General features: G+C 44.4%; 1 protein-coding gene across 2 annotated transcripts in view; it reads right to left on the bottom strand.

The window, feature by feature from the left end:
• sgsm2 (small G protein signaling modulator 2) overlaps positions 1 to 26,273 on the bottom strand; it is a 243,824-nt gene that overhangs the window by 61,996 nt on the left and 155,555 nt on the right. For both annotated transcript variants that reach the window (XM_061718653.1, XM_061718654.1), the window contains exons 4-7: positions 24,871 to 25,038; positions 16,031 to 16,098; positions 15,133 to 15,281; positions 12,686 to 12,820 (exon numbers count right to left, since the gene is read on the bottom strand). In XM_061718653.1, coding sequence (XP_061574637.1) covers positions 12,686 to 12,820; positions 15,133 to 15,281; positions 16,031 to 16,098; positions 24,871 to 25,038 — 520 coding nt within the window. The remainder of the gene's footprint in view (positions 1 to 12,685; positions 12,821 to 15,132; positions 15,282 to 16,030; positions 16,099 to 24,870; positions 25,039 to 26,273) is intronic.

Genomic DNA, 26,273 nt, shown 5'->3' with positions numbered 1-26,273 from the left:
ACTACTCAGAGTGCACACGTCACTTCCTGCTGTTGGGAGGGGGAGTAGTTACCATGGTAACAACTCCTGTCACAGCAGCAGTAGCAGCGCTGCAAAAAAGACTAGAAGAAAGAGAGAATCAGAAATCAGCTAAAAGCCAATTTAAAAAGGTCTTGAGCCTGCTTTTAAAAACATCAACAGTCTCTGCGGCCCTGAGGTTCTCCAGCAGGCTGTTCCACAGACGTGGGCCGTAGTAATGAAATGATGCCTCACCGTGGGTTATGGTTCTGACTTTGGGAATGATTAAAAGGCCGGTGCCGTAGGACCTCAGGTCCGTGAGGGTTTATAGGGTAAAAGCAGATCAGACGGATAAGAAGGCCCGAGACCAAGACCAAGAAATTTTAAAACTAACTAGAAAATTTCAGGAAATTTTGATATGGCCATGCCCTACTGCCCATTCTTGCTGCTTTGGTTTGGGGCTGTAGTGGTTGTGTTCGGGGTGGTTCTATGTCAGTTTGAGGTGTTTACGGTTGTATTGCATTCTTTCATTCTTTTGTTCCCCATAGTTATTTATGGGGCGCGCTTTTTGGCATCTAGCGTCGCCACGGTAACGCTTTTGACTGAGAAAAGTAATCCCCATCGAGGCACGATGGAGACGCATCTAACGATGTATGCCATGCATGGATGCACGTTCCGGTTCAGGCTATGTTAACGGATGGGGTTTTTTTTCACCATGGTAAAAAACACCATCCGAATGAATGGGGCCATGTGGCCTGGATTTTGACATAAAATTTCCTTAAATCCCAGCTTCATGAAATTTGAATATATTGAAGTCCACAGCGTGCCGAGTCGGGAAACATTTGTACGATGTCTCTATGATAACCTGTTGCCTAGCAACAAGCGTCCAAAGTCAATCGGAAAAAAAAAAATATGAAAGGTCAATATCGCAAAAACTGTAAGAATTGACAAAATGAGGTTGTACGGTGCGTTAGTGCCAATCAGGCCGAGTGATTGAAAGTTTGAACGATGTCTTTACGATAAAGTTCGGCCGAGCAATAAGCATCCAAATTTTCGCCTTTTTTTTGCTTTTTGGCAACTAGCGTTGCCACGGTAACACCTATTACTGAGAAAAGTAATGCCCATCGAGGCACGATGGAGACGCATTCAACGATGTATGGCATGCATGGGTGCATGTTGCGGTTCGGACCGTATTAACGGACGAAAAAAAGTGCGGAATAATAAGAATAAGAAAAGGGAAACCTTTTCTGTATACCATTATATCGCCTTCATTTTCATGTTTTTCCTCATTTTTTCGGGCGTGTTTTATTTTTTGGGGACTTTTTTTCCACATCAGAGCAGGGTCATGCTGTACACCCGCTGGTGTGAAGTGGGACTTTTGCGACTTTAGCTTGTTAGCAAAATGCTAGCAACATTGCCCTTTGGGCCATTCTGGACGATTGCAATATGGTCATGCCATTACTTGGCATGCCCATAATAAGAGAACCGTAAAATCGATCCTGAAGCACACAGGGAGCCAATACAGCGATTCTAAAACTGGTGTAATGTGAGCCCGCCTTCTGGTCTTCATCAGCACACGTGTAGCTTTTTCAATGGCTTTTGAAAACGGCAAAATCCAAGATGGCAGCATGTCTTGTGTCTCTGTAAAGTCTCTGTCAATTGTTTGTCTGTTCATAGTGTTTTTTATAGGATTCTAGTCGTTTTTAACACTTTCACTTGATGCTTTTGGACTGCTGATGTTACCAACTCTTGACAGTCAGTGGGTTGGTTATATTTAAATTGTTTTTTAGAAACACAGCTTTGCTGCATGAGAACCTATAGCATTGGGGCTTGAGAGCACCCAGCAGCTACAGCAGCAATATCCACCCATCCATCCTGCTCTGCAGTCTAAGGTCTGCAGCCTGAGGCCTTCTCCAAACCACCTGTCCTGCAGCCTGAGGCCTTCTCCAAACCACCTGTCCTGCAGCCTGAGGCCTTCTCCAAACTACCTGCCGTGCAGCCTGAGGCCTTCTCCAAACCACCTGCCCTGCAGCCTGAGGCCTTCTCCAAACCACCTGTCCTGCAGCCTGAGGCCTTCTCCAAACCACCTGTCCTGCAGCCTGAGGCCTTCTCCAAACCACCTGCCCTGCAGCCTGAGGCCTTCTCCAAACCACCTGCCCTGCAGCCTGAGGCCTTCTCCAAACCACCTGCCCTGCAGCCTGAGGCCTTCTCCAAACCACCTGCCCTGCAGCCTGAGGCCTTCTCCAAACCACCTGCCGTGCAGCCTGAGGCCTTCTCCAAACCACCTGCCCTGCAGCCCGAGGTTCACTCCATCCTGGAACGCTGTGTGATTTTGATGGGCCTTAATCTCACACAATAAAGGGAAGTGCTTTTTTTTTTTTTTTTTTTTTTTTTTCCTTCTGATTCTGGTGCTCAAATTTGTTTTCCAATTGTTTCTAGAGCGGCTAGTCCTGATCTTAATTTATTTTATCTATAGCGCTGTTTTAATCCTGACACCACGCAACGTCATCGGCTGATTCAGGATAGGATAAAAACTTTGATTTTCCTGCTCAGTACTGCATGCAAATCAACATGTTTTTCTCAGTGCCTCTCCTACTTTTTGTGGCAATGCTGCACCCACTGCAGAGCTATGGGGACTACAACATGCATCAATATGTTTCAGTCCCTCGAAAAGGCACAAACTATGAACTTGACTCCTTTAGATATTGTCCCAACTGGTTTTTACCAACTGAAGATCTGACTTTACCTTCTTTTATTTATCTTTTTAGTCCATATGGTTGGCTGTTGTCTTTCTGCTCTTATCCCTCAAGTAGTCCAAGAGTTAGGTGTATTCATCCAGCACCTTCGTCCAAGTTGGTGAAAAAGAAATGTTTTGTTGTACTTTTGCTTTTGCTTTCAGGAAATGTTCAACCTAACCCTGGTCCAGATTTTAGGTGTCTGAGTACCCCTTGTGATTTCAAAGCCAGATCTGGGCTTGGCATTATTCACCTAAATGTTAGAAGTCTACTTCCTAAACTAGATCTAGTGAAAATCTGGTGTAAATCTACTGATACTGACATTCTTGTCCTGTCTGAAACGTGGCTTAAAAAATCCATCACAGATAAAGATATTGCAATTAAGGGCTACAATGTTTTTCGTTGTGATCGTCCTAGAAAAGGTGGTGGAATAGCAATATATGCAAAAACTAAATTTAATGCTGCTATCCTATCCTCTGTATCTCGCAGCAAACAATTTGAATTCCTTGCCCTAAAATTGGAGCTTCTTAAGGACCACTTTATCACAGTTGTAGGTTGTTACAGACCCCCCTCAGCGAGCAGTGAGGCTTTATTGTCACTGAACAACCAACTTTCAACCTTAAAGTTCAACGAAATTATTCTTATTGGAGATTTTAACTGGGACTGGTTGTCCTCTGCCTCTGACAATTTTAAATCAACCTGTGATTCTTTTAATCTCACACAGCTTATTAGTAGCCCAACCCGTCCGAATCTTAAGTGTCCAGAGAAATCTTCTCTTCTTGATCTGCTTTTAACAAACGCTCCTCATAAATACTCTGATATTGGTATTTTTGCAAATGATTTGAGTGACCATTGTGTTATAGCCACTGTCAGGCAAGCTAAGCTACCAAAAGCAAGACCACACATTGTCCTTAAACGTGATTTTAAGCATTTCTGTGAGCAAGCTTTTCATCATGATTTATGGCTCTTTGAGTGGTCCAGGATCACTCATTTAAATGACGTCGAGCTGGCTTGGAAATATTTTCATGATGCTTTTATTAATATTATAAATAAACATGCCCCTTTCCGTAAATTCAGAGTGAAAGGTAGAAACAATCCCTGGTTTTCTCCTGAGCTGTCCAGTCTCCTAAAAGAGAGGGATGCTGCTTGGGCTAAGGCCAGAAATACCAAATCCCAGGCTGACTGGCTGCTTTTTAGACAACTTAGAAATCGTTTTACTTCTTTGGTCAAGAAGGCCAAGTCTGAGTTTTATCTTGCTAAAACCACTAGTAACTTAAATGATCCTAAAAAGTTCTGGAAAGTAATGAAAACGTCTTATGGGAGTGAAGCTCCAAATGAGCTACCAACATGCATTGTAAAAGACTCGTGTAGTCTAACTGATAAATCAGCCATTCTTAATTGTTTTAATGAACATTTTATTTCTTCAGGCTCGTTATTTGACTCCTTAGCTCCACATCCAAACCAGCTGAAAGTGCAGAAGGCTTGCACCTCACCACCCCTTAACAACTCTGTGGCTCAAACATTCAGTTTTACTCCACTTGATGTAGTGGAGGTTCACAGGGCCTTAAAACAAGTGGATCCTGGTAAATCTGCAGGTCCTGACAAACTTGACCCCTTCTTTTTGAGGTCAGCCGTTGATTTTATTGCAGAACCTCTCACCTATATTTTTAATCTTTCCTTGTCCAGCAATGAGATTCCTAACATATGGAAATCTGCCTATGTTCTACCTATGTTGAAAGGAGGTGATCCTACAGCTGTTGATAATTATAGGCCCATTTCTAAATTATGTGTTATAGCTAAAGTTCTTGAAAAGTTTGTAAGCGAACAACTTAAAGAATTTTTAGACACAAACAGTCTTCTTTCTCAACTTCAATCTGGTTTTAGAAAACAACATAGCACAATAACTGCTGCTATTAAAGTTGTGAACGATATTGTTGAGGCACTGGATTGCAAGAAATACTGTGCAGCTCTATTTATTGACCTGTCAAAGGCGTTTGATACAGTCGACCATATCATTTTGGCAGATAGACTACACAGGATTGGTTTATCTCGGCATGTCATTCATTGGTTCTCTAACTATCTGTCTGACAGATCCCAATGCGTCCAGTTTGCTGGCTCCTCTTCTTCGTTCCTCCCTGTATTAAAGGGGGTGCCTCAGGGTTCCATATTAGGACCGCTGCTGTTTACCATTTATGTAAACAATATATGTGACAATGTATCAGATGCTGCTTTCCATTTTTATGCAGATGATACGGTATTATACTGTTCATCCCCTTCTGTAGTGCAAACTCTTGAACTTTTGCAGTCTACTTTTGATGTTGTTCAGTCCCATCTGACCCAGTTTAAACTAGTCCTGAATGCAAGTAAATCGAAGCTGATGTTATTTTCAAATGGCAAACGGCTACCATTAAGTGTTCCAAAAATATTAACTGCTCATGGAGTTGAACTTGAAACAGTCAAAACATATAAGTATTTGGGAATTATCATTGACGAGAACTTGTCTTTTAAACCACACATAGAAAAGCTGGTCTGTAAGCTTAAGATGAAATTGGGTTTCTTCTTTAGAAACAAATCTTGTTTTTCCCTACACGTTAGGAAATATTTAATTTCAACCACGTTTGTTCCTTTACTGGATTATGGAGACTTGCTGTTTATGAACGCACCTGTCACTTATTTGAGAAAGCTGGACACTCTATATCACTGTGCCCTACGTTTTATTACAGGATGTGGAAATCTTGTTCACCACTGCACTTTGTATGCAACTGCAAATTGTCCGTCTCTATCTGCCCGCAGACTTTCTCGATGGTTAGCGTTCATTTATAAATCTCTTCTTGGGCTGGTTCCCTCTTATTTATGTTCTTACATGTGTAGTGTCTCTAATCCTTACAGTTTACGCTCACAGGACGTTCTGCGCATGTTGGTTCCTAGAGCCAACACTGAACTTGGGAAAAAAGCCTTCAGTTACGCTGCTCCCCGGTCATGGAATGACATACAGAACGATCTGAGATTACCTCAACTGATCACTCTGGGGGAATTTCGATCAATTTTAAAGGATCGAGAAACTAGTTCTCTCGGGCAATGTGCTTGTTTTTAATTCAAATGGTGCCAAAAAGTTTTCAAATTATATGGACCCGTTTATGTTGTATGTAATTTGTGTTCCTGACTACAGTGTGCGATTGCTGTTTGTTGTTTTTTGTTGTTGTGTTTTCTGTTGTAACTTATGCTGCCCTCTTGGCCAGGTCCCTCTTGGAAAAGAGATTTTTAATCTCAATGAGTCTTACCTGGTTAAATAAAGGTTATTATTATTATTATTATTAGCTGAGTTTTGTAGTAATTGGAGACTAGAAATGCTCTTTTTAGGAAGACCAGAAAGCAGGGCATTACAATAATCAATACGACTGGAAGTAAAAGCATCCATCAGCAACTCCGTGTTTGCCCAAGAGAGAAATGGGCGGACTCTGGCTCTGTTCTTAAGGTGATAAAAATCTATTATTAGCTCGGAGTAAAAATAACACCCAGATTCTTTACACAATTTGATGGTTTAAAATATTGTAGTTTTGGTAAAAGTTTCTCTTTCTTGGCTTCAGGACCAATAATTAAAACTTCTGTTTGTCCTGGTTGAGCTGTAGAAAGTTATGTGCCATCCATGACTTTATATCTAAAATACAGTTAAGAAGGGTATCAATTGCTTTTGTGTCTTGAGGAGACATCGCGATATACAGCTGTGTATCGTCAGCATAACAATGAAAATGAATGCCGTGCCTCCTGATGACGTCCCCAAGCGGAAGCATATATAAATTAAAAAGTATTGGGCCTAAAATCGAACCTTGGGGTACCCCACACTTGATTTTGTAGGTTCTTGAGGAACATGCATCCATACTTACAAAGAATGTCGGTATTTGAGGTAGGAGATCAACCAGTTTTAAACAGTACCAGAGAGGCCCGCTAGGTTTATTTAACAAAGTGAGGTGATCTACTGTATCGAACTCAGCACTTAGGTCCAGTAGCACCAGGACTGAGAGTTTCTGTGAGTCCATGTTACACCTGATATCATTAACAATCTTTAACAGGGCTGTCTCGGTGCTGTGGTTCATCTTAAAACCAGACTGTTTCTCTAAAACGTTTTTACTATTTAAAAATTCACTGAATTGGATAAAAAAACGATTTTTCTAAAATTTTACTTAAAAATGGTAAGTTGGATACAGGTCGGTAGTTATTAAGAACATTGGGATCTAGATCACTCTTCTTCAGACAGGGCCTCACAACTGCTGTTTTGAAGGCAGCAGGAAAGACACGGAGGAGAGCAATTCATGATTGCTAAAAACCGAACCTCAAAGAATCCATAAAACTATTTTAAAAGTCATGTGGGAATCGGGTCTAAAAGGCAGGTTGTTGGATTCACTTAGGAGAAAACTCGATCAAGCTTATTAGCGTCAACCAGAACAAAACTCTCCAGTGTTTCCTCAGGTAAAATCAGTGGTTCAGGTGCGTTACATACTGCGGCCTGTTGTAATAAAAGACTAATATCATCAATCTTGCTCCTGAAGTGGTCTGCAATGTACTCGCATAGCGAAACTGTTGGCGCTATGGAGGACTTACTAAAATCAGCATTAATTAAAAGATCGATGTTGGAGAACAGGATTTTGGGGTTGTTTTTATGATCGGTTTTGTGAAGTGTGAAGTTCTTTCCAGTTTGACTGCGTTATTGTAGGTTTTGAGTTGCAAAGTATCTCGTAGTGAACTGTAAGTTTGGTTTTTATCCATTTCTTTAGTGCTCCTGCAGATTATTTTCAGTTTTTTAATTTAGTCATTCCTCCACGGGGTTTGTTTCTTACAATTTTCGTTAAAAGTGGAGCCACTAAGTCAAGACTTGATTTGAGTTTACTGTTGTCGACAATAAAATCACAGGATGCAGATAAACTTTCTGCAGGAGCGATGTATAAAATCTCGATAAAATTTGCAGCCACTTCAGGAGTCAGATGCTGTTTCGTCACAGTTCTCACTGGGGCCTACTGTTGGATAAGACTGGTGATGGTAAAAAAGACAGAGAAATGGTCTGATACAGCCAAGTGGACAACAGAGGACACACCAGTGGACAGAACATAAGTTATGATCAGGTCCAGTGTGTGTCCTATGTTGTGGGTGGGCTGCGTGACGTGTTGTTTAAAATCCAGGCAGCTTAAAAGGTTTAAAAATTCATTAGAAATGGGGTCAGACTTGTTATCTATATGTAAGTTAAAATCACCAGTTATTATAATGTGATGGTGTGAGGTGTGCACTTTGGGGTATAAAGTATTATTGAAACCAACCATTAACTGGAACCAACTTTGCTAGTTTTAAATGAGTTGTATAAATAAACGTGACCATGACATTAATCTTTCATATCCAAATGAGGTCAAGGTCAATATGTAGTCAGTACGTATGTCAGTATGTAGGAAGCGCTGTTTCATCTGCTTTCACCCGCTTTCCCTGGGAGGAAGAGGCGGGAGGGGGAGTAGGAGTAGCAGGAGTCAAGCGGGTGTGGGGGGAATCTCTCCAAGGCAGAAGTGCTGGAACATTTCTGTCCTCATTGTCGCTGTTTCTCTTGTGGTGTGTTGTTTCAACTGTCTATCTATCTATCTATCTATCTATCTATCTATCTATCTATCTATCTATCTATCTATCTATCTATCTATCTATCTATCTATCTATCTATCTATCTATCTATCTATCTATCTATCTATCTATCTATCTATCTATCTATCTATCTATCTATCTATCTATCTATCTATCTATCTATCTATCTATCTATCTATCTATCTATCTATCTATCTATCTATCTATCTATCTATCTATCTATCTATCTATCTATCTATCTATCTATCTATCTATATTCGTTAGAATGCCCCTGTTGGAGGCCAGGCATTGTGGGAGCTTAGCATTTACTCATTTTACATTTCCATTGTCCGACGTGGTGAAAGCGTGTGGAACAAATACAGGCAAGAGAGCGATAGCTTTCATTTCAAATACTCAGTGCCTGTGTGCACAGCACAATAAGGTATTCATCTGCGCAGCTCAGCCAGTCCAGAGCACCGTTTGAGCGATGGAAGTATGTGGCCTTCCAAATTGGAATTCCACCTCTTTTGTTGAACCCTGCTGGGTTCCCATAGCACAACATCAATACCTGTGACAACTGACCAGTTTCAGTTTAAATAAGGTATATAAGAATTAACAAGAAGGCAAACGGGGGGTTTCACACAGAACTTTTCCATACTGCATACATGCATGTTTCATAATGTTTAACATTCTTTATAGACACTTGTATCTATTCCTAAAGAACAGTGCCTTGCAAGACTATTACCCCGCAGGTATGTTTTCTCTGTTGCTGGTTTACACACTACAACTGAATGTAATGAATCTACTCATTTACTATTTCTCAATCAAAGCAAGGGGCTTAACACTCTGAAGGTGCCATAAAACAAAGAGGAAATAAGACAAGAAAGATGAAAATAAATCAAAGACACAGAACTCCAAAGCCAACCCTTTTCGTCTGATGTAATTACAGCTGCAGTGTCTGAGCACATCACTCCAGTCGGAGTTTCCCAATCCAGTCCAGTTCCTCCAAGCTGGGTGGGTTTTGTTGGTGTACAACTATCTTTAGCCCATAAGATAGATTCTCAGATTTTGAATTAATCTTGTAATTTTGGCGCAATTTATGCCATTCCTTCGGCAGATAATATGGCCTGAACCGTAACGTGCACCCAGTTGGGTTATACATCAAAATGTGCGTCTCCATCCTGCAACAACGCGCATTACTTTTCTCTTTCAAAAGCGTTACCGTGGCGACTCTAGACGCCAAAAAGCGCGACCCCCCTTCATCTGATTGGTCCATATTTGATAGTGTGGGTGGTGTCATCGGACTCGGTATTGAGTATTTGACTTTCATTGGCATGAATTAGCCCCGCACCTTTTTATGATTGGTCGATATGTGATAGTTACGATTTTCTGCAATAACTTTTGAATGCTTTGACATAAAGACTTGTGGGTGGTGTCATCAGACATGGTTTTGAGTCCTTGAACATAATTGCTGCAAATTAGCCCCGCCCCTTCATCTGATTGGGCATACAATCAGATGAAGGGGCAGTAACTTGTACGTCAAAAACTCATAACTTAGCCACTATAATAAAGAATAATATATACATAATAATAATAATGTAATAATCCGTGTATATATCACGACAACGGAGCCCATTGACTTCGCATAGTACAATATCCGTGGTGCTCACACCGAATTATACCATTTCCGTGTTGGTGCCACGGAAAATAGTGGTAAGAGGTCGTGGGAATTTCACAGATTTTTGTGAGATCAGGTTGCTCTCGGGTGGCGGGGTTGTGCCCTCCCTCCTCCACTATAGTTGCAGTTCAGGTAGAGCATCGTCTGACTGTTACACACACACACAGTTACACAGACACCTTCTCACTCACCTACATGCTCACTCCACAGTTTTGGGGACAGATAATCGCAGTAGCCTAGCTTTGATTCAGTCCCAGGGGCCTGAAACACCTGCAGCATCCTTTGCCGGACACCGGAACCTGCAGGTGGTCGTGGGTGGCTTGTAGCTTGCATTACGGAGCACAAGTCTTTCCCCGACCCTGCACCCCAACCTGGGACTTGCTGATTGGGCCGGAGCTTCGGGAGCTGCGTGCTGGCCTGCGGTCCCCACCCCTGGTCATCCCGTTGCTGCCCCCCCCTTCTCCTCCCTTTTCTCTCTTTTGTCCTGCAGGTGGCCATGGGTGGCTTGTAGCTTGCATTACGGAGCACAAGTCTTTTCCTGACCCTGCACCCCAACCTGGGACTTGCTGATTGGGCCGGAGCTTCGGGAGCTGTGTGCTGGCCTGCGGTCCCCACCCCCGGTCATCCCGTTGCTGCTTCCACCTGCCTGCTGTGCTGTTGCCGTCCCTGACCCACCAGTCTGGCCCTCGGCAGGAGGGTCCCCCCCGATGAGCCTGGTCCTGCTCAAGGTTTCTTCCCTCCTAAAGGGGAGTTTTTCCTTGCCACTGTTTGGCTTAAGGTTTTTCTCCCACTAGGGGAGTTTTTACCTGCCATTGTTTATGTAATAACTGCTCGGGGGTCATGTTCTGTGTATGGGTCTCTGTAAAGCGTCTAGAGACAACTCTGTTGTATTAGACGCTATATAAATAAAATTGAATTGAATTGAATTGAAATGGTTGCTGTTTGCAAGGGCGAAACTTTAGTTTCAGAGGTGGGGGGGACACAAGTAACGGTACATTTGTGCGTGTAGCTGTAGCGTGGATGTGCAGTGTGGCTTTGTAAGACTATGTGTGTGTGAATGCAAACAAACAATTTTAATATGGATTTAATTTTTTAGACACTTTTAACTTTTTTTTCCTGATATATGTATTTATTATTATTTTCGTTTAGTGCTATACAATAATAAAAAAGAGTCTTTAATCTTGTGACCTCTTTTTCTGTGGGCATCCTTTATTTTTGATAAACGCGCCGCGTCCTGGCTGTCTGTCTGTGAAGACTAATTTATGGTTCTGCGTTAAGTCGACGCAGAACCTATGCCGTAGAGTTACGGCGTTAGTTACGTGGCGACGCGCACTGTGCGGTGCGCGTCGCCGCGTACCCTACGCCGTAGGCTCTGCGTTGGTGTAACGCGGAACCATAAATCAGCCTTGAGCAGCTCTGAGGGGAGGAGGGGAGGAGGGAGCGGGAGCGGGATGCCGTCGCACAGAGAGTGTCTTGATGATTCGCAATTACAGGCTGAGCCTACCGTTAGTTCTTAAACTATAAAAAGTGGGGGGGACAAAAACATGATTTTGAAAAGTGGGGGGGACATGTCCCCCCTGTCCCCAGTGGAAATTGCGCCCATGGCTGTTTGTGTCTCTGCCTGTTCTCATGTCTGTTTGTTTTTTCTCTTACAGATCTCCAAGGCTTGTGTGCTCGTCGTGCATTTCCCTGTGTTTTTCTCATTTCAGACTAGCAGCGGATGTCACCCCTCAACCCCCCCCCCCCCCCCCCTCACATTAAAAAAAAAATATATAAGATAAAAAAAAAAAATATATATATATATATATATATATATATATATATATATATATATATATATATATATATATATATATATATATATATATATATATATATATATAACATATATAAATAAATAAAATATGATTTATTAAAATATGTATGGACGGACAGAAACAGACCAAATATCTGGATTCTGGAAAAGGTACTTCAATTTCACTGTTAGACACTGAGGGAGAAGCAGTTTGTTTTTCTGTACACTTCTGGTTGCAGACATATTTTGTGATTTTCAATTGCTTCCATTCATCACTGAATGGAATCACTGAATCACTGAACATCTAACATAATACAGGATGTCTGATGGATTATATTTTTATGGCAAAACAACATGAGAAACAAAAGCTCTGAAAGGACAGTGTTTGGTGGAACTGTAGACATTTTTTATTCAGGTAAAGATAATGTTTTCCTCCGGCTGATAACAAATAAACTGTTGATGTTGTGTAATTAAGTTCTCAAGACCATTTTTTTGCCTCAATAACGCCTGCTGTTCACTAAACTAAAACACTGCTTTCGGTGCTATGTCCTCCATCAGCGCTATGCACCTGACACATTAATAAGTGATACATTGATACGACACAATGTTGTGATAAAGGCTGTGATACGCTTCAGTGGATCTAGTGTCCAATCTGATGTGAATGTAAACTATAACCTGCACACCATCACTTTCCCAGTTATATTTGACTGAGGTGTGAGGAAGATCAGTGGAAGGGGGTGATGCCTGAATGACTGAATGTTGTAATTACAACAGATGAAGCCACATAATATGTCATGAACGCTCGAGTTGAAGACCACTACAACAGCTAAACTATAAAGTTTCTGCATGTAAGAGGAGGACACAAAGTGATGCGTGCCGTCATACCGGTTGCACCAGAACGTTGTTTTTGCCGTATAAGAGGTGTGTCCGAGAGTTTTGGTGAAGAGACTCCACGTACTCCCTGGCAGATGCAGCAAACCTGTCCTCTGACATGCTGCCACTGGACTGCCTCTTGCGGATCTAGAAAAGAATTTGACCAGTCAACTGACATTAAAGCCTCCAAAAAGAACAAAAAACTCCCACACACCTTAAGATATCACTCCTACTTGTCACGGAAGCTGCTTAAGTGCAGGGCCAAATTAAAAATATGCACATCTTTTCGAAATAGCTCGTTTTCTGCATTCATTTTCAATAAAATATGATCTGGTTGTCATCAGAGTCATAATAACAAACACAATGTACCTTCAGATAACACAAACCATTGTAACTTCTCACTACTGGGCTACCCATTATACATCCACAGTGATGGAAGGGAAAATAAGTGAACCCATGGAGTTGCTGGCCAGTCCTTCTTTGGCAGCAAACTCTTCTAGTAAGTCTGAATCACACCTGTTGTAGAGGTCTGATGGGCATTTTCACATATTTAAGATTCAGACTGTTTCCTCAAATGTCAGTAAGCTGACATTTGACCTTTAGACCTCTTTGTTAGGTGATTCCTCATGAAGGACTTATGGTAGTAAATGACTTGCAGGGGCTTGCTGCCTGTTTGTAAATGCACATAAATGCACAGACGTTTGTATGATCAAGTCAAGTTTCACATGGTGTTCATGAATCGTGAATAGGTTTATACCAAGAGAGAGATTTATGTACAAACCTACTCACAGATTTCCTGACTGGACCCCATTGTGTTTGTCTGTTATTGAGTGCGTTTACATGGGAAGTTTAATTCCTCTTTAAATCAGAATTAAAATTATATCAGATTCAAGTGATTAAAAATTACCATGTAAACACCTAATTCCGAATGGGAAAATGGCCATTCCGAATTAAACTAAATTCCGAAGTAAGTGGCTGGTTTAGTGGCTTTTAGTGGCTGGTTTAGTGGCTGGCTTTCACACCTGTCCCGTTTAGAGCAGTTGTTCTGGAACAGGGAGCGTTTCCCCCTAAAGATCGATTCATTTTGTATATCTGAACACAGCAATCGGAAGCGGAAGCAGATGTCCTAGGAGAGGTGGTCTCGGCTCGCTTCCATTCGAGACCTGAAGCGGTTAATTTTTTTATTTGTAGTGAGAACATGATCGACACATCAACCGACACAACTCCATTCATGTGTATGTGCTACCACGGCGCAAGGAGAAGACTCGGCGCAGCCTCCACCACCTTCTCTCCTATTGGACGTGCCGAGATGTCGTCATAGCATGGTGAAATAAAAAAATGTTCAATTCGGGCAGGGTTTGCACAGCGCGGCGGCAGGCGGCCTCTTGCCCGCCGCTGAGCTCCGCTCTGAGCTGAGCTCCGCTCTGAGCTGAGCTCCGCTCTGAGCTGAGCTCCGCTCTGAGCTGAGGGCCGCTCTGAGCTGAGCTCGGCGCAGAACGGTCGCAGATAAATTAATGGGTAAAGCTTGAATTATGGTTCCGCGTTAAATCGACGCAGAGCCTACGCCGTACCCTACGCCGTAGGCTCTGCGTTGGTGTAACGCGGAACCATAAATCAGCGTAAAGCCGACGGCTGCGGTCTGCACCCTCTCTCTGAAAGGGGCTTGTTGTTTATCCCGGGGTGCGGAAGAGGAAACTCCTTCCACGTTCATCTGACCAATCAGAGAACAGCTGGTTGGCGCATGGCATTTGTTAACAGTTTTGAAACGGTACAGACACTTGCTTTGTGAACACAAACCCCACAAACGAGAAACGAAACAACTGTATCGATTTAGCCCCTGAATCGGAACAAAACAAACGGGCCACAGGTGTGAAAGCACCCTTATTGCGATTTTAAATCTGAATAGAATAATTCCATGATCATGTTTGCACTCATTCCGCTTTAAATTAATTCCGGTATTTCTTTCTGCTCGTTCCCTCCATGACACTTATATTCCACGCTGGGCTGGTTTTCCAAACAAAGTTTCAAGATGCAGCACGCAGTAAACGCTGGTCAAGAGCAGAGACCATTTATTTAATAAATAGCTTGTGAGCTTTTCAAAGTTGTAGCGGCTAAGCGGCTAAGTTAGTTTTTCTTCCGGTAGTTTAACTTCCGGTCCGCCCCCTATCCAATCAGAACCTTCTCAACCCCCAGAGCTTAAATGGAATTGGATAAAGTCGATCAAACATTTTTTCCATGTAAACCTCAATTCAGAATTACTATTTCCATGTAAACTCGAAGGAAAATAGTTTAATTCGGAATTATTTAATTCGGAATAATTAATTCCGAATTAAAAAACATCATGTAACCGTGGCCATTGTGTCCTTAAAGACGATCAAATAAAATTTCATAAAAAACTGTTCATTCCAAAAGGGTTCACCTCCTTTTCCTTGACACTGTAGCACAGTCGCCGTACTCACCCCCAGAGCAGGCCGGCGGCACGCCGATACTTCTTGTCCTCGGTGGGCACCATGGATACGGTGGCGCTGAACCAACTCGTTGGCTGAGGGATCCGTCCAAAAATGATCTGAGGTTTTCAGCTTTGTGTACTCCAGAGCACAAGGCCCCACTGAGAACACAGCATACCCTCATAAAAACCCTCCAAACATGTTTCAAACTTCAAAACTCCAACCATCTCAGTCATGATCAGTCACAATCTCATTCATCCATGATATTATGAAATGAAGCCACTCAACCATGTATTTATTAAAGTAACTCAAGTGACAGAACCAAAAATGAATTTGTGAAGTTGAACGGTAAAAGAGGCTTCCTGCTTAGACGAAGTTGAATAGTTTTCTCTTTCGTAGGATCAACGGTTTCATTTCAGAGGATCATACTGGATGTGATGCTCTGCATGTCTATTTTCCTCTCACTTTAATCCCATGTTACTGTATAGTAAAGATGACACAGGATCAGTGCATATGTGTGATTTATTTCTTAATTTAAGTCCAGTTTGTGTTTTACATTCCAATAATACTAATCATAGTATGAAAACAAATTTGTAAGACAATTGGAAATATTTGGTATAATAAACCAAAGACTGTGAAGTCAAAGACTGTTGTCATTTCCCTGTAGCTCGTGTTCTTGTTGATCAAAGTGTAGAAATCCTGATAAAAGTTTATGCTTTAAATGGTTCAAGCGTGTCCTGCTTTCTGTATAGTTTCTCCATCGTCTTTGCTTAAGGTTTTAGTTAAACATCTGTCTGTGTTTTCTACTCCTGACAGAATAAGTCTTATAACAAAGTTTTATATGATATTAGAAAGCATAGCCTAGTTCTCTAGTTGAATGCCTATAGGTGAAAACTCTTTAATTACTCACCTAGCAGGGCTGCTAAAATGGGCCCGAAGACTGGGTCATGCATCAGAGCTTCCTTCTCATAGTATTTACTGCAGAAATAAACACAGTGAAGAAGACAAAGCGTTCATTAACACACACAAGAAGTCACCTCATCTTCATACGCTTCATTTTCCTGAACACCTTCCAACAATCAAAAGAAAGGGCAAAGATTAAACTGCATATTACAGAACACACTATCAAATGAATCATCTGTAGCCAGACAGAAGGACCAGACTATACGCAGGGGTCTGCAGCATAAAATTAGATTAAGGTGGAGGCAGACATCTGTGGGCTTGCCAGGTCTTCTGGCTTGTTCTCTTTTAACCAGGAAAAGTATCAATTTATGTAGCACTTGACACCAAAACGTGGATTTGCGATTCCCATTTTGTATCAGGTAATGTTGGATGTTTGAGTAGCTAACTTTAAATGGTCAAATCATAAAGTTCGGTGTCCTCATCACTTTAATTTCTACAACAAATCCTGCCTTGAAGTCGGACCAAGCATCAAGACTTTTGTATGCCTTCAAGCTTTGCTTTGTGTATTTCACCGGAGTAGAAATTAAGTTCATATAAATATCAGGAAACTGGATTCGTGGCCAAATATTAATATCCATGGACCACTGGTTCTTGGTAACTGTACCAAATATTAATGTCCATGGACCACTGGTTCTTGGTAACTGTACGGGTCACTGTCAAGTCCAACTGCCTTTAATTTGAGCTGATAATCAGCTGTTATTCCGTCTTCTCCACTAGTTGCAGCTTTTTGGCTGACGTTTTGCCTCTCAGTGTGAGTAAGGGGGCTGGTCCAGTGAGGAAGAAACGTCAATGCATATCCTCCATAATTGGTACAGCCCACTAGGGGAGTTTTTACCTGCCTTGTTCATTTGATAATTGCTCGGGGGGGTCATGTTCTGGGTCTCTGGAAAGCACCGAGAGACAACTTGTTTGAAAAAATTGAGATATATTAAATTAATTTATTCATAATAGCCCTGGCTGTCAGGGCCAGGATAACGTGATGAAACGTTGTGTTTACTTTGCTGCCTGTTATTTTCTTATACATTTTATTATAAATTACAATTTGTGGCACAGATCTATGTAAGCTTCATTTATTGTGGCAAAAAACTGGCAACTGGCAACAAGCTCTCACCCCCATAAGGCCTGGTCACCAGCTCGAGTTGACATAAGGTGCCTGTGGTATTTGCTGCCATCACATAGTTGGTGCAACATTTAGGCAGTATTTCAAAATGTTGGCAGGTTATGCCATGTGACCAAGTCATGTTTTCTCCTCTTGCAATAGGTCCTTTCAAGTTTAATTGTGATAGATGTCCAACATTTCTTCAGATAAGGAAACAGGCAGTTTTTGGTATCTCGTCTGACCTTGAATGCAAAGAATGTGTTTCCATGGCAATATTGCTCAGGTTGGTAAAATGGCGTTTTTCCATCTCTGTAATATTGCAAAGATTAGGAAACTCCTCTCGCAGAGTGATGCAGAAAAACTAGTTCATGCGTTTGTATCTTCTAGACTGGATTACTGTAATGTGTTGTTAGCAGGATGTCCAAGTAATTTGCTGAATAGGCTCCAGCTGATCCAAAATGCAGCAGCCCAAGTGCTGACAGGAATCAGCAGGAGAGACCACGTCTCTCCAGTGTTAGCGTCGCTCCATTGGCTACCCGTAAAATTCAGAATCCAATTTAAAATTTTATTACTTGCGTATAAAACCCAAAACGGCTTAGCTCCGCATTATTTGCAAGACCTGATAGTGCCTTATGTTCCTGGCAGAGCTCTCCATTCTCAGAGTGCAGGTTTACTCGTAGTTCCTAGAGTATCCAAATGTAGATTTGGAGGGCCAAATGGAACCAACTTCCAATCTGGGTTAAGGGGCTGACACCACCTCCACCTTTAAAACTAAACTTAAAACCTTTCGGTTTAGTACAGCCTATAGTTAGTGTTTAGTAAACCTCTAGCTGGTGTTGGTAAATCTCTAGGTAGTGTAAACTCTAGTGTGTTAGAGTCGCTCCTGTAGTTTCTTGTACTGCCCCCCCCTTTTCTTCTCTTTTTTCTCTTTGGTACATGGTGCTGCATCCTCTGCCGGTGGCGAAGAACATCTCTGAATGCACAACACCGGAACCTGCAGCGTGGGAGTGAGAGGGGCAGGGTAACGGCCCGGGCAGCCGAGGGAGAGATTTGTCCGTCAAGACTTCTCTCCCTGGCCCTGCCCCTTCTCCACCTTTTCCCAGGACTGTTACTCCCAGGTACAGGGCAGCTTCCCCAGGACTGTTACTCCCAGGTACAGAGTAGTTTCCCCAGGACTGTTACTCCCAGGTACAGAGCAGCTTCCCCAGGACTGTTACTCCCAGGTACAGAGCAGCTTCCCCAGGACTGTTACTCCCAGGTAAAGAGAAGTTTCCCCAGGACTGTTACTCCCAGGTACAGAGCAGCTTCCCCAGTACTGTTACTCCCAGGTAAAGTGCAGCTTCCCCAGGACTGTTACTCCCAGGTACAGAGCAGCTTCCCCAGGACTGTTACTCCCAGGTAAGGAGCAGTTTCCCCAGGACTGTTACTCCCAGGTACAGAGTAGTTTGCCCAGGACTGTTACTCCCAGGTACAGAGCAGCTTCCCCAGGACTGTTACTCCCAGGTACAGAGCAGCTTCCCCAGGACTGTTACTCCCAGGTACGGGGCAGAGCAGCTTCCCCAGAACTGTTACTTCCAGGCACAGAGCAGCTTCCCCAGGACTGTTACTCCCAGGTAAAGAGAAGTTTCCCCAGGACTGTTACTCCCAGGTACAGAGCAGCTTCCCCAGTACTGTTACTCCCAGGTAAAGTGCAGCTTCCCCAGGACTGTTACTCCCAGGTACAGAGCAGCTTCCCCAGGACTGTTACTCCCAGGTACGGGGCAGAGCAGCTTCCCCAGAACTGTTACTTCCAGGCACAGAGCAGCTTCCCCAGGACTGTTACTCCCAGGTAAAGAGAAGTTTCCCCAGGACTGTTACTCCCAGGTACAGAGCAGCTTCCCCAGTACTGTTACTCCCAGGTAAAGTGCAGCTTCCCCAGGACTGTTACTCCCAGGTAAGGAGCAGCTTCCCCAGGACTGTTACTCCAAGGTACAGAGCAGCTTCCCCAGGACTGTTAAGGCTGGAAAATAATTGCTGTTTGAGCCTGCTTTCGCGTCCGTTCGCACAGACAACCAGCTGCTTTGAACAGGTACAGAACAGCTTCCCCAGGACCTTTACTCCTAGGTAAGGAGCAGTTTCCCCAGGACTGTTACTCCCAGGTACAGAGTAGTTTGCCCAGGACTGTTACTCCCAGGTACAGAGCAGCTTCCCCAGGACTGTTACTCCCAGGTACAGAGCAGTTTCCCCAGGACTGTTACTCCCAGGTACAGAGCAGCTTCCCCAGGACTGTTACTCCCAGGTACGGGGCAGAGCAGCTTCCCCAGAACTGTTACTTCCAGGCACAGAGCAGCTTCCCCAGGACTGTTACTCCCAGGTAAAGAGAAGTTTCCCCAGGACTGTTACTCCCAGGTACAGAGCAGCTTCCCCAGTACTGTTACTCCCAGGTAAAGTGCAGCTTCCCCAGGACTGTTACTCCCAGGTAAGGAGCAGCTTCCCCAGGACTGTTACTCCAAGGTACAGAGCAGCTTCCCCAGGACTGTTAAGGCTGGAAAATAATTGCTGTTTGAGCCTGCTTTCGCGTCCGTTCGCACAGACAACCAGCTGCTTTGTAAACGGACCTCACTCGCGCTCCACGCGAGGAGAGCGAGTCGTACTGTAATACAAAATTACGATTCCACCTATTACAGACGTTGCTGTTAAAGTACATGATTGTCAGCCTTTTTGTGTTGTAACGTTTATGTTTTTCACTCTGAAAGTGTTCTTCTTAAATTTGCATAAAATGCTAAAGACCAAATTGTCATAGATTAAAAACCGAAAAACACAGAAAATGGAAAAAATAAAAGCGGAATGTGAGAAAAAATGAAAACAGAATGTGGGAAAAATAAAAACAATTTCATAGAGCCCTACCTCTGTTTCCTGCCCTGGATCCATTTGATAATTCTGCCCCACACAATGTTTCTGAAAGCAGTTACATCAGCATACTGGGAGCCATCATTAGTTGCCAATACTTGCTGTTGAATCTCAATGTAATACTAGTATTCATATGTTGCAACACTAACCCAAATCAATATCAGATCGAATTGAATCGAATCAAATCTTGATAATCGATTCTGAATGTTAAGAATCGGAATCAAAATGATTCTTGACATTTGAATCGATACCCAGCCCTAGAGGTGTCAGGGTTTGACACTTCCTCTTTGGCCGTGTGTGGCTTGGGCCCTCCTCCAGGTGCCCTCCGCCCGCCCTGGGTGTTGACTGTGGGGCCATCTGGGATCTGTCCCTTGAGGGGGGGGGTACTGTCAGGTTTTGACACTTCCTCCCAGTTTTAGTTTCAGTTCTGTCTTGTCCCGCCTGTGTCCCATCTGCCCTGATTGTGTCTGCACCTGTGTCTCGTCATGTCTCGTTATCCCCTCAGTATATCTTGTCTTGTCATTCCTTGGTTCCCTGTCGGTCCGTACTGGTTCTCCCTCCATGTCTCCTCGTCGTTTTTCCTGTTCCTGGTCTTTTGTGTTTTTTTATCCTGCTCTGCAGCGCTTTTTTTTTGCCTTTTTGGAATTAAACCCTTTGTTTTTTGAGAACTCCTGCCTCTGGCCTCCATCTCTCTCCTGCACTTGGGTCCTAGAAAACCACACCCCTAACAGAACGGACCGATCACAATGGACCCAGCGGGAGAACGCCTCACGTTAAGGGAGTTTTTGCGCCGGGCCGAGGAGGGGGAGTATTGGGACCCCTTTTGGGGAACACGCCTGGCTCTGGGTGGGCCCAGGAGCCTGCAGGCTCAGGGGAGGCTACGACGACGGCGTCAGCGCCAGCGCCAACCCCAGCTTGTTTCGGCTCCAGCTCCTGCTCCTGTCCCTGTTCCAGTGGTGGTCCCGGACGCACCTGTCCCTGTTCCAGTGGTGGTCCCGGACGCACCTGTCCCTGTTCCAGTGGTGGTCCTGGACGCACCTGTCCCTGTTCCAGTGGTGGTCCCGGACGCACCTCCCCATGTTCCTGTGGTGGTCCCGGACGCATCAACCCCTGCTCCGAGGACCCGTGTCCCCCCCCAGCCAGCTCCGAGGACCCGTGTCCCCCCCCAGCCAGCTCCGAGGACCCGTGTCCCCCCCCAGCCAGCTCCGAGGACCCGTGTCCCCCCCTAGCCAGCTCCGAGGACCCGTGTCCCCCCCCAGCCAGCTCCGAGGACCCGTGTTCCCCCCCAGCCCGCCCTGGATGTGGACTGTGGGGACATCTGGGATCTGTCCCTTGAGGGGAGGCCAGCGCCCCGGACCCGGGTACCCCCACAGCCGGCGCCTCGGACCCCGGTACCCCCGCAGCCGGCGCCCCGGACCCGGGTACCCCCGCAGCCGGCGCCTCAGACCCGGGTGCCCCCGCAGCCGGCGCCTCGGACCCCGGTACCCCCGCAGCCGGCGCCCCGGACCCGGGTACCCCCGCAGCCGGCGCCTCGGACCCGGGTACCCCCGCAGCCGGCGCCTCGGACCCGGGTACCCCCGCAGCCGGCGCCTCGGACCCGGGTACCCCCTCAGCCGGCGCCTCGGACCCGGGTACCCCCTCAGCCGGCGCCTCGGACCCGGGTACCCCCGGAGCCATGTCAAGTTCCCGAGCCCCGTCAAGTTCCCGAGCCCCGTCCAGTTCCCGAGCCCCGTCCAGTTCCCGAGCCCCGTCCAGTTCCAGAGTCCCGTCCAGTTCCAGAGTCCCGTCCAGTTCCAGAGTCACGCCAAGCCCCCGAGCCACGCCAAGAATCCCTGTCACGCCCCCCCGCCGAGACCCACGCCAAGACCCAGGCCTAGGCCTCCGAGCGGTCTCGCCGGTCTGCCTGGCCTCGAGGACGGCCCCCGGAACGCTCTTGCTGGTCTGCTCGGTCCCGAGGTCGCCCCCCGGAACTTTGGCCGTGTGTGGCTTGGGCCCTCCTCCAGGCCCCCTCCGCCCGCCCTGGGTGTTGACTGTGGGGCCATCTGGGATCTGTCCCTTGAGGGCGCTGCTCTGCAGCGCTTTGTTTTTCCCTTTTTGGAATTAAACCCTTTGTTTTTTGAGAACTCCTCTCCTCCCTCTCTCTCCTGCACTTGGGTCCTAGAAAACCACACCCCTAACAAGAGGTACGTTTACTCCCAAATATTTAATGGATATGGAATCCCAATTAAATGTGAAACCTTCTCTGACAGGCCTATCCGGTACATAGTTAAACTTCTGTTGTATAGACGCTATACAAATAAAATTGAATAAGGGAGACGTTAAAATAAAAGTACAAAGGAAACCGACACACACCGACCAATACCTCCTCTGGACATCTGAACATCCCACGATCCAGAAACTATCAGTCGTCAGAACCCTACATGAACGCTCAACAATAATCACGAACCCGGAGCATTAAGCACAGGAAGAACAACACACATTAAGAAGATGCCAGTATCCACAATGGGCAATAACCAAAGGAGCGGGACAGGTGAGAAACAGAAACAACACAGCACAGGGGGGAAAGAAAAAACAAACAAATAAACAGGAACACCGAGACGTGGTAATGCTGCCATACATAAGAGGACTAACAGAACGCATCTAAAGGACAATGAAAAAATACAACATCCACAGACGTCAAAACATACAACACAACACTTCGCCAAATACTGGTTCATCCTAAGGACAAAATACACCCAGAAAACAAATGCAACACCATTTACGAAATACCACGCCAATCATGCAATACAACATCGGGGAGACAGGGAGGAGTTTTATATAAGGAAGAAAGAACATCAGAGATTTTCTTTTCTTTTATTCCCTTCTTTTCTTTCTTTTTGGCTGCCCCAAATTCCATGGTATGGCCTCCGGAGGTTTGGTACAAGATTATAACAAACTTCAATGAGAGATTTAGAGAGTGAATTTGTCGCAGTATTATAACATTTATTATAGGAATTGCTAGCACTTAGATGCTGTATATGACCTGCTAGCAGGCAAGCAACTATTTCAATGAAAAAGAGAAATAAATAAATATCCCATATTCCAACAAAACAAGATTAAACTACAGAATACAGCAGCTTCACTAAACATTCCATCCATCCATCCATCGTCCGCCGCTTATCCGTTCCCGGGTCACGGGGGCAGCAGTCTCAACAGAGATGCCCAGACTTCCCTCACCCCAGACACTTCCTCCAGCTCTTCCTCCAGCTCTTCCTCCATCTCTTCCTCCAGCTCTTCCGAGTGGAGTCTGAGGTGTTCCCAGGCCAGCCGAGAGACATAGTGTCTCCAGCGTGTCTTGGGTCTCCTCCCAGAGGGACATGCCTGGAACACCTCCCTAGGGAGGAGGGACATGCCTGGAACACCTCCCTAGGGAGGAGGGACATGCCTGGAACACCTCCCTAGGGAGGCATCCAGGAGGATCCGATACAGATGTCCAAGCCACCTCAGCTGACTCCTCTCAATGTGAAGGAGCAGCGGCTCGACTCCGAGCTCCTCCCGGGTGACCGAACTCCTCACACTATCTCTAAGGGAGCGTCCAGCCACCCTGCGGAGGAAACTCATCTCTAAGGGAGCGTCCAGCCACCCTGCGGAGGAAACTCATCTCTAAGGGAGCGTCCAGCCACCCTGCGGAGGAAACTCATCTCTAAGGGAGCGTCCAGCCACCCTGCGGAGGAAACTTATCTCTAAGGGAGCGTCCAGCCACCCTGCGGAGGAAACTCATCTCTAAGGGAGCCTCCAGCCACCCTGCGGAGGAAACTCATCTCGGCCGCTTGTATCCGCGATCTTGTCCTTTTGGTCACTACCCAAAGTTCATGACCATAGGTGAGGGTAGGTGCGTAGATTGACTGGTAAATCGAGAGCTTCGCCTTTCAACTCAGCTCCCTCTTCACCACGACGGTCCGGTACATCGACCGCATTACTGCGGATGCTGCACCGATCCGTCTGTCAATCTCCCGCTCCATCGTTCCCTCACTCGTGAACAAGACCCCAAGATACTTGAACTCCTCCACCTGAGGTAAGACTTCTTCACCCACCCAAACTAAACATTTTCAATCTTAAATCACAAAGAGTCGAGTGTGTCATGTGCAATGTTACTAAGTGTTTACTGCAAATAGGACTGTTACTCCCAGGTAACAGGCTCAATGTGACTGCAGCAACATTCACTAAGGGCTAGGAATAAGCCACTTGTTAGTATAATTGTAGTTTCTATATACGTTATTATTATTATTATTATTATATTATTATTAATTGATCTACACTGGCTCAAATCAAAAAGCTGCTAGCAGTCGCAAGTGACTTTAAAATTTGCACCTGCTCATTTAAATGTAAAGTCTTATGTTACATTCCTCATAAGAACATCGACTGGCTTTGGCCTGTCTTCACACAAGGGGATCTCTGTTGAGATTGTTCTCCTATGTGGTTATTCAGTGGTGGAACAAGCTACCAGTTGTTACAAAACAAGGACCATCCCTCACTAAAGCTCTTGAAAATCATCCTTTTCAATACCCCCACCTATCCAAAACAGCTTTCTCTCACCTTTTAACCCATACCTAGATGCTTTCTTAACTGCACTTACGCTGTAATTTATTGTTTACTGGAGTTTTATTTACTTAATGTATTGTAATTCACTTAATTCGTGCAGTAGATTGCAGTTCTAAGAAAGAAAGTCAGAATCAAGCAAAATCAGCCCTGGCAGGTCAGACATTAAAAAAAAAAAAAAAAAGACAATGCAGTACAGGATCGCAAAAAAATAAAATTACCTTGAGTTGTCCACGATGTACTGCACAATCTTATCCAGAACTTTCTCAAAGAGAGCTGTGCGAACCCAGATGTGTTTGATGGCCTGGGCGGAGAGAGGCTGCAGGGGCCGGCTGGTGGTGGAGGAGCCCTGTCTCCTCAGAGGTTCATGGCTCACGCTCTGAGGTCTCCTGTAGGGGACAGAACACAGGAGAACCATTCCCTCAGAGGACCGGCTACGGCACACAGAAGATTTACGCAGCTGAGCATGATTGAACAACATGTGTACAACCGAACTCCACCCAGAGTTGGGAAGGTTGGCTGAAAGAGTTTGCAATTAAAATGATGATTGAAAATGATTCAGACAAAGCAAGCCAAGGCAAGTTTATTTATTTTTATTTTTTACACATTTCAGAAAGAAGGGAATTTACATTATACAAATATAAAGTGAAGAAGAGAAAAAAATAAAATAAAAAAGAGTTACAGTGCAGTGGTTGAAAAAAGAAAAGTTAGACTTAAACTAGAGTTCAAATTTAGTACTGCAATTAACATTGTTGAAATCTTAAAAGGGTTTGAATAATTCAGTCAAAGGCAGCTGTAAACAAGTTAGTTTTTAATTGTGATTCAAAGGAACTGAGGGTTTTTGGAATTCCTGCAGTTTTCTGGAAAGCTGAATGGTTCTGATTCTGGGGACAGAGCAGTCCTGAACCGAAAGACCTTAGAGGTCTGGATGGTTGATATGGCAGCAACAAGTCTCTAATGTATTTTGGTCCTAAATCATTCAGTGATTTATAAACTAACAAAATAATTTTAAGGTCTATTCTCTGAGACACAGGGTGCCAGTGTAAGGGCCTCAGGACTGGAGTGATGTGATCCACTTTCTTAGTTCTGATTAGAACTCAGGCAGCAGCCTTTTGGATTAGCTGTACTTGTCTGATTGACAATTTAGGCAGACGTGCTAATACACTGTTGCAGTAATTAGTTTGACTGAAGAGAAATACATAGATGAGTTTGTCATGGTCCTGCTGAGACATTAGTCCTCTGATCCTGAAGTTGTTCTTCAGGTGATAGAAGGCAGATTTTGTAATAATTTTAATGTGTCCATGACTACATCCATATGTCAGGCCTTATCAGTGGCTTGTAGCTGTAGTAACTGAAGATGTGGGCTGAGTCTTAAATGCTCTTCTTTTGGTCCAAATAAAACTACTAGTTTTTTTTTGTTCAACTACAGAAAATGATGACATATCCACTCATTGATTCATTCCATTGTAATGAAAACTTGCATGTTATCTGGGTAGTTATGGTAAATTATCTTGTTGTTTATTATTATCTAAGCTAGTGGAAGCATGTAGATATTAAATAGGAAGGGTCCTAGGATAGAACCTTGGGGAACTCCTCATCTAATTTTTGTTGACTCCGATATAAA

The sequence above is a fragment of the Cololabis saira genome, chromosome 4, assembly GCF_033807715.1.
Source record: "Cololabis saira isolate AMF1-May2022 chromosome 4, fColSai1.1, whole genome shotgun sequence".
NCBI lineage: Eukaryota > Metazoa > Chordata > Actinopteri > Beloniformes > Belonidae > Cololabis > Cololabis saira.
This window is presented reverse-complemented; position numbering and strand designations above follow the sequence as displayed.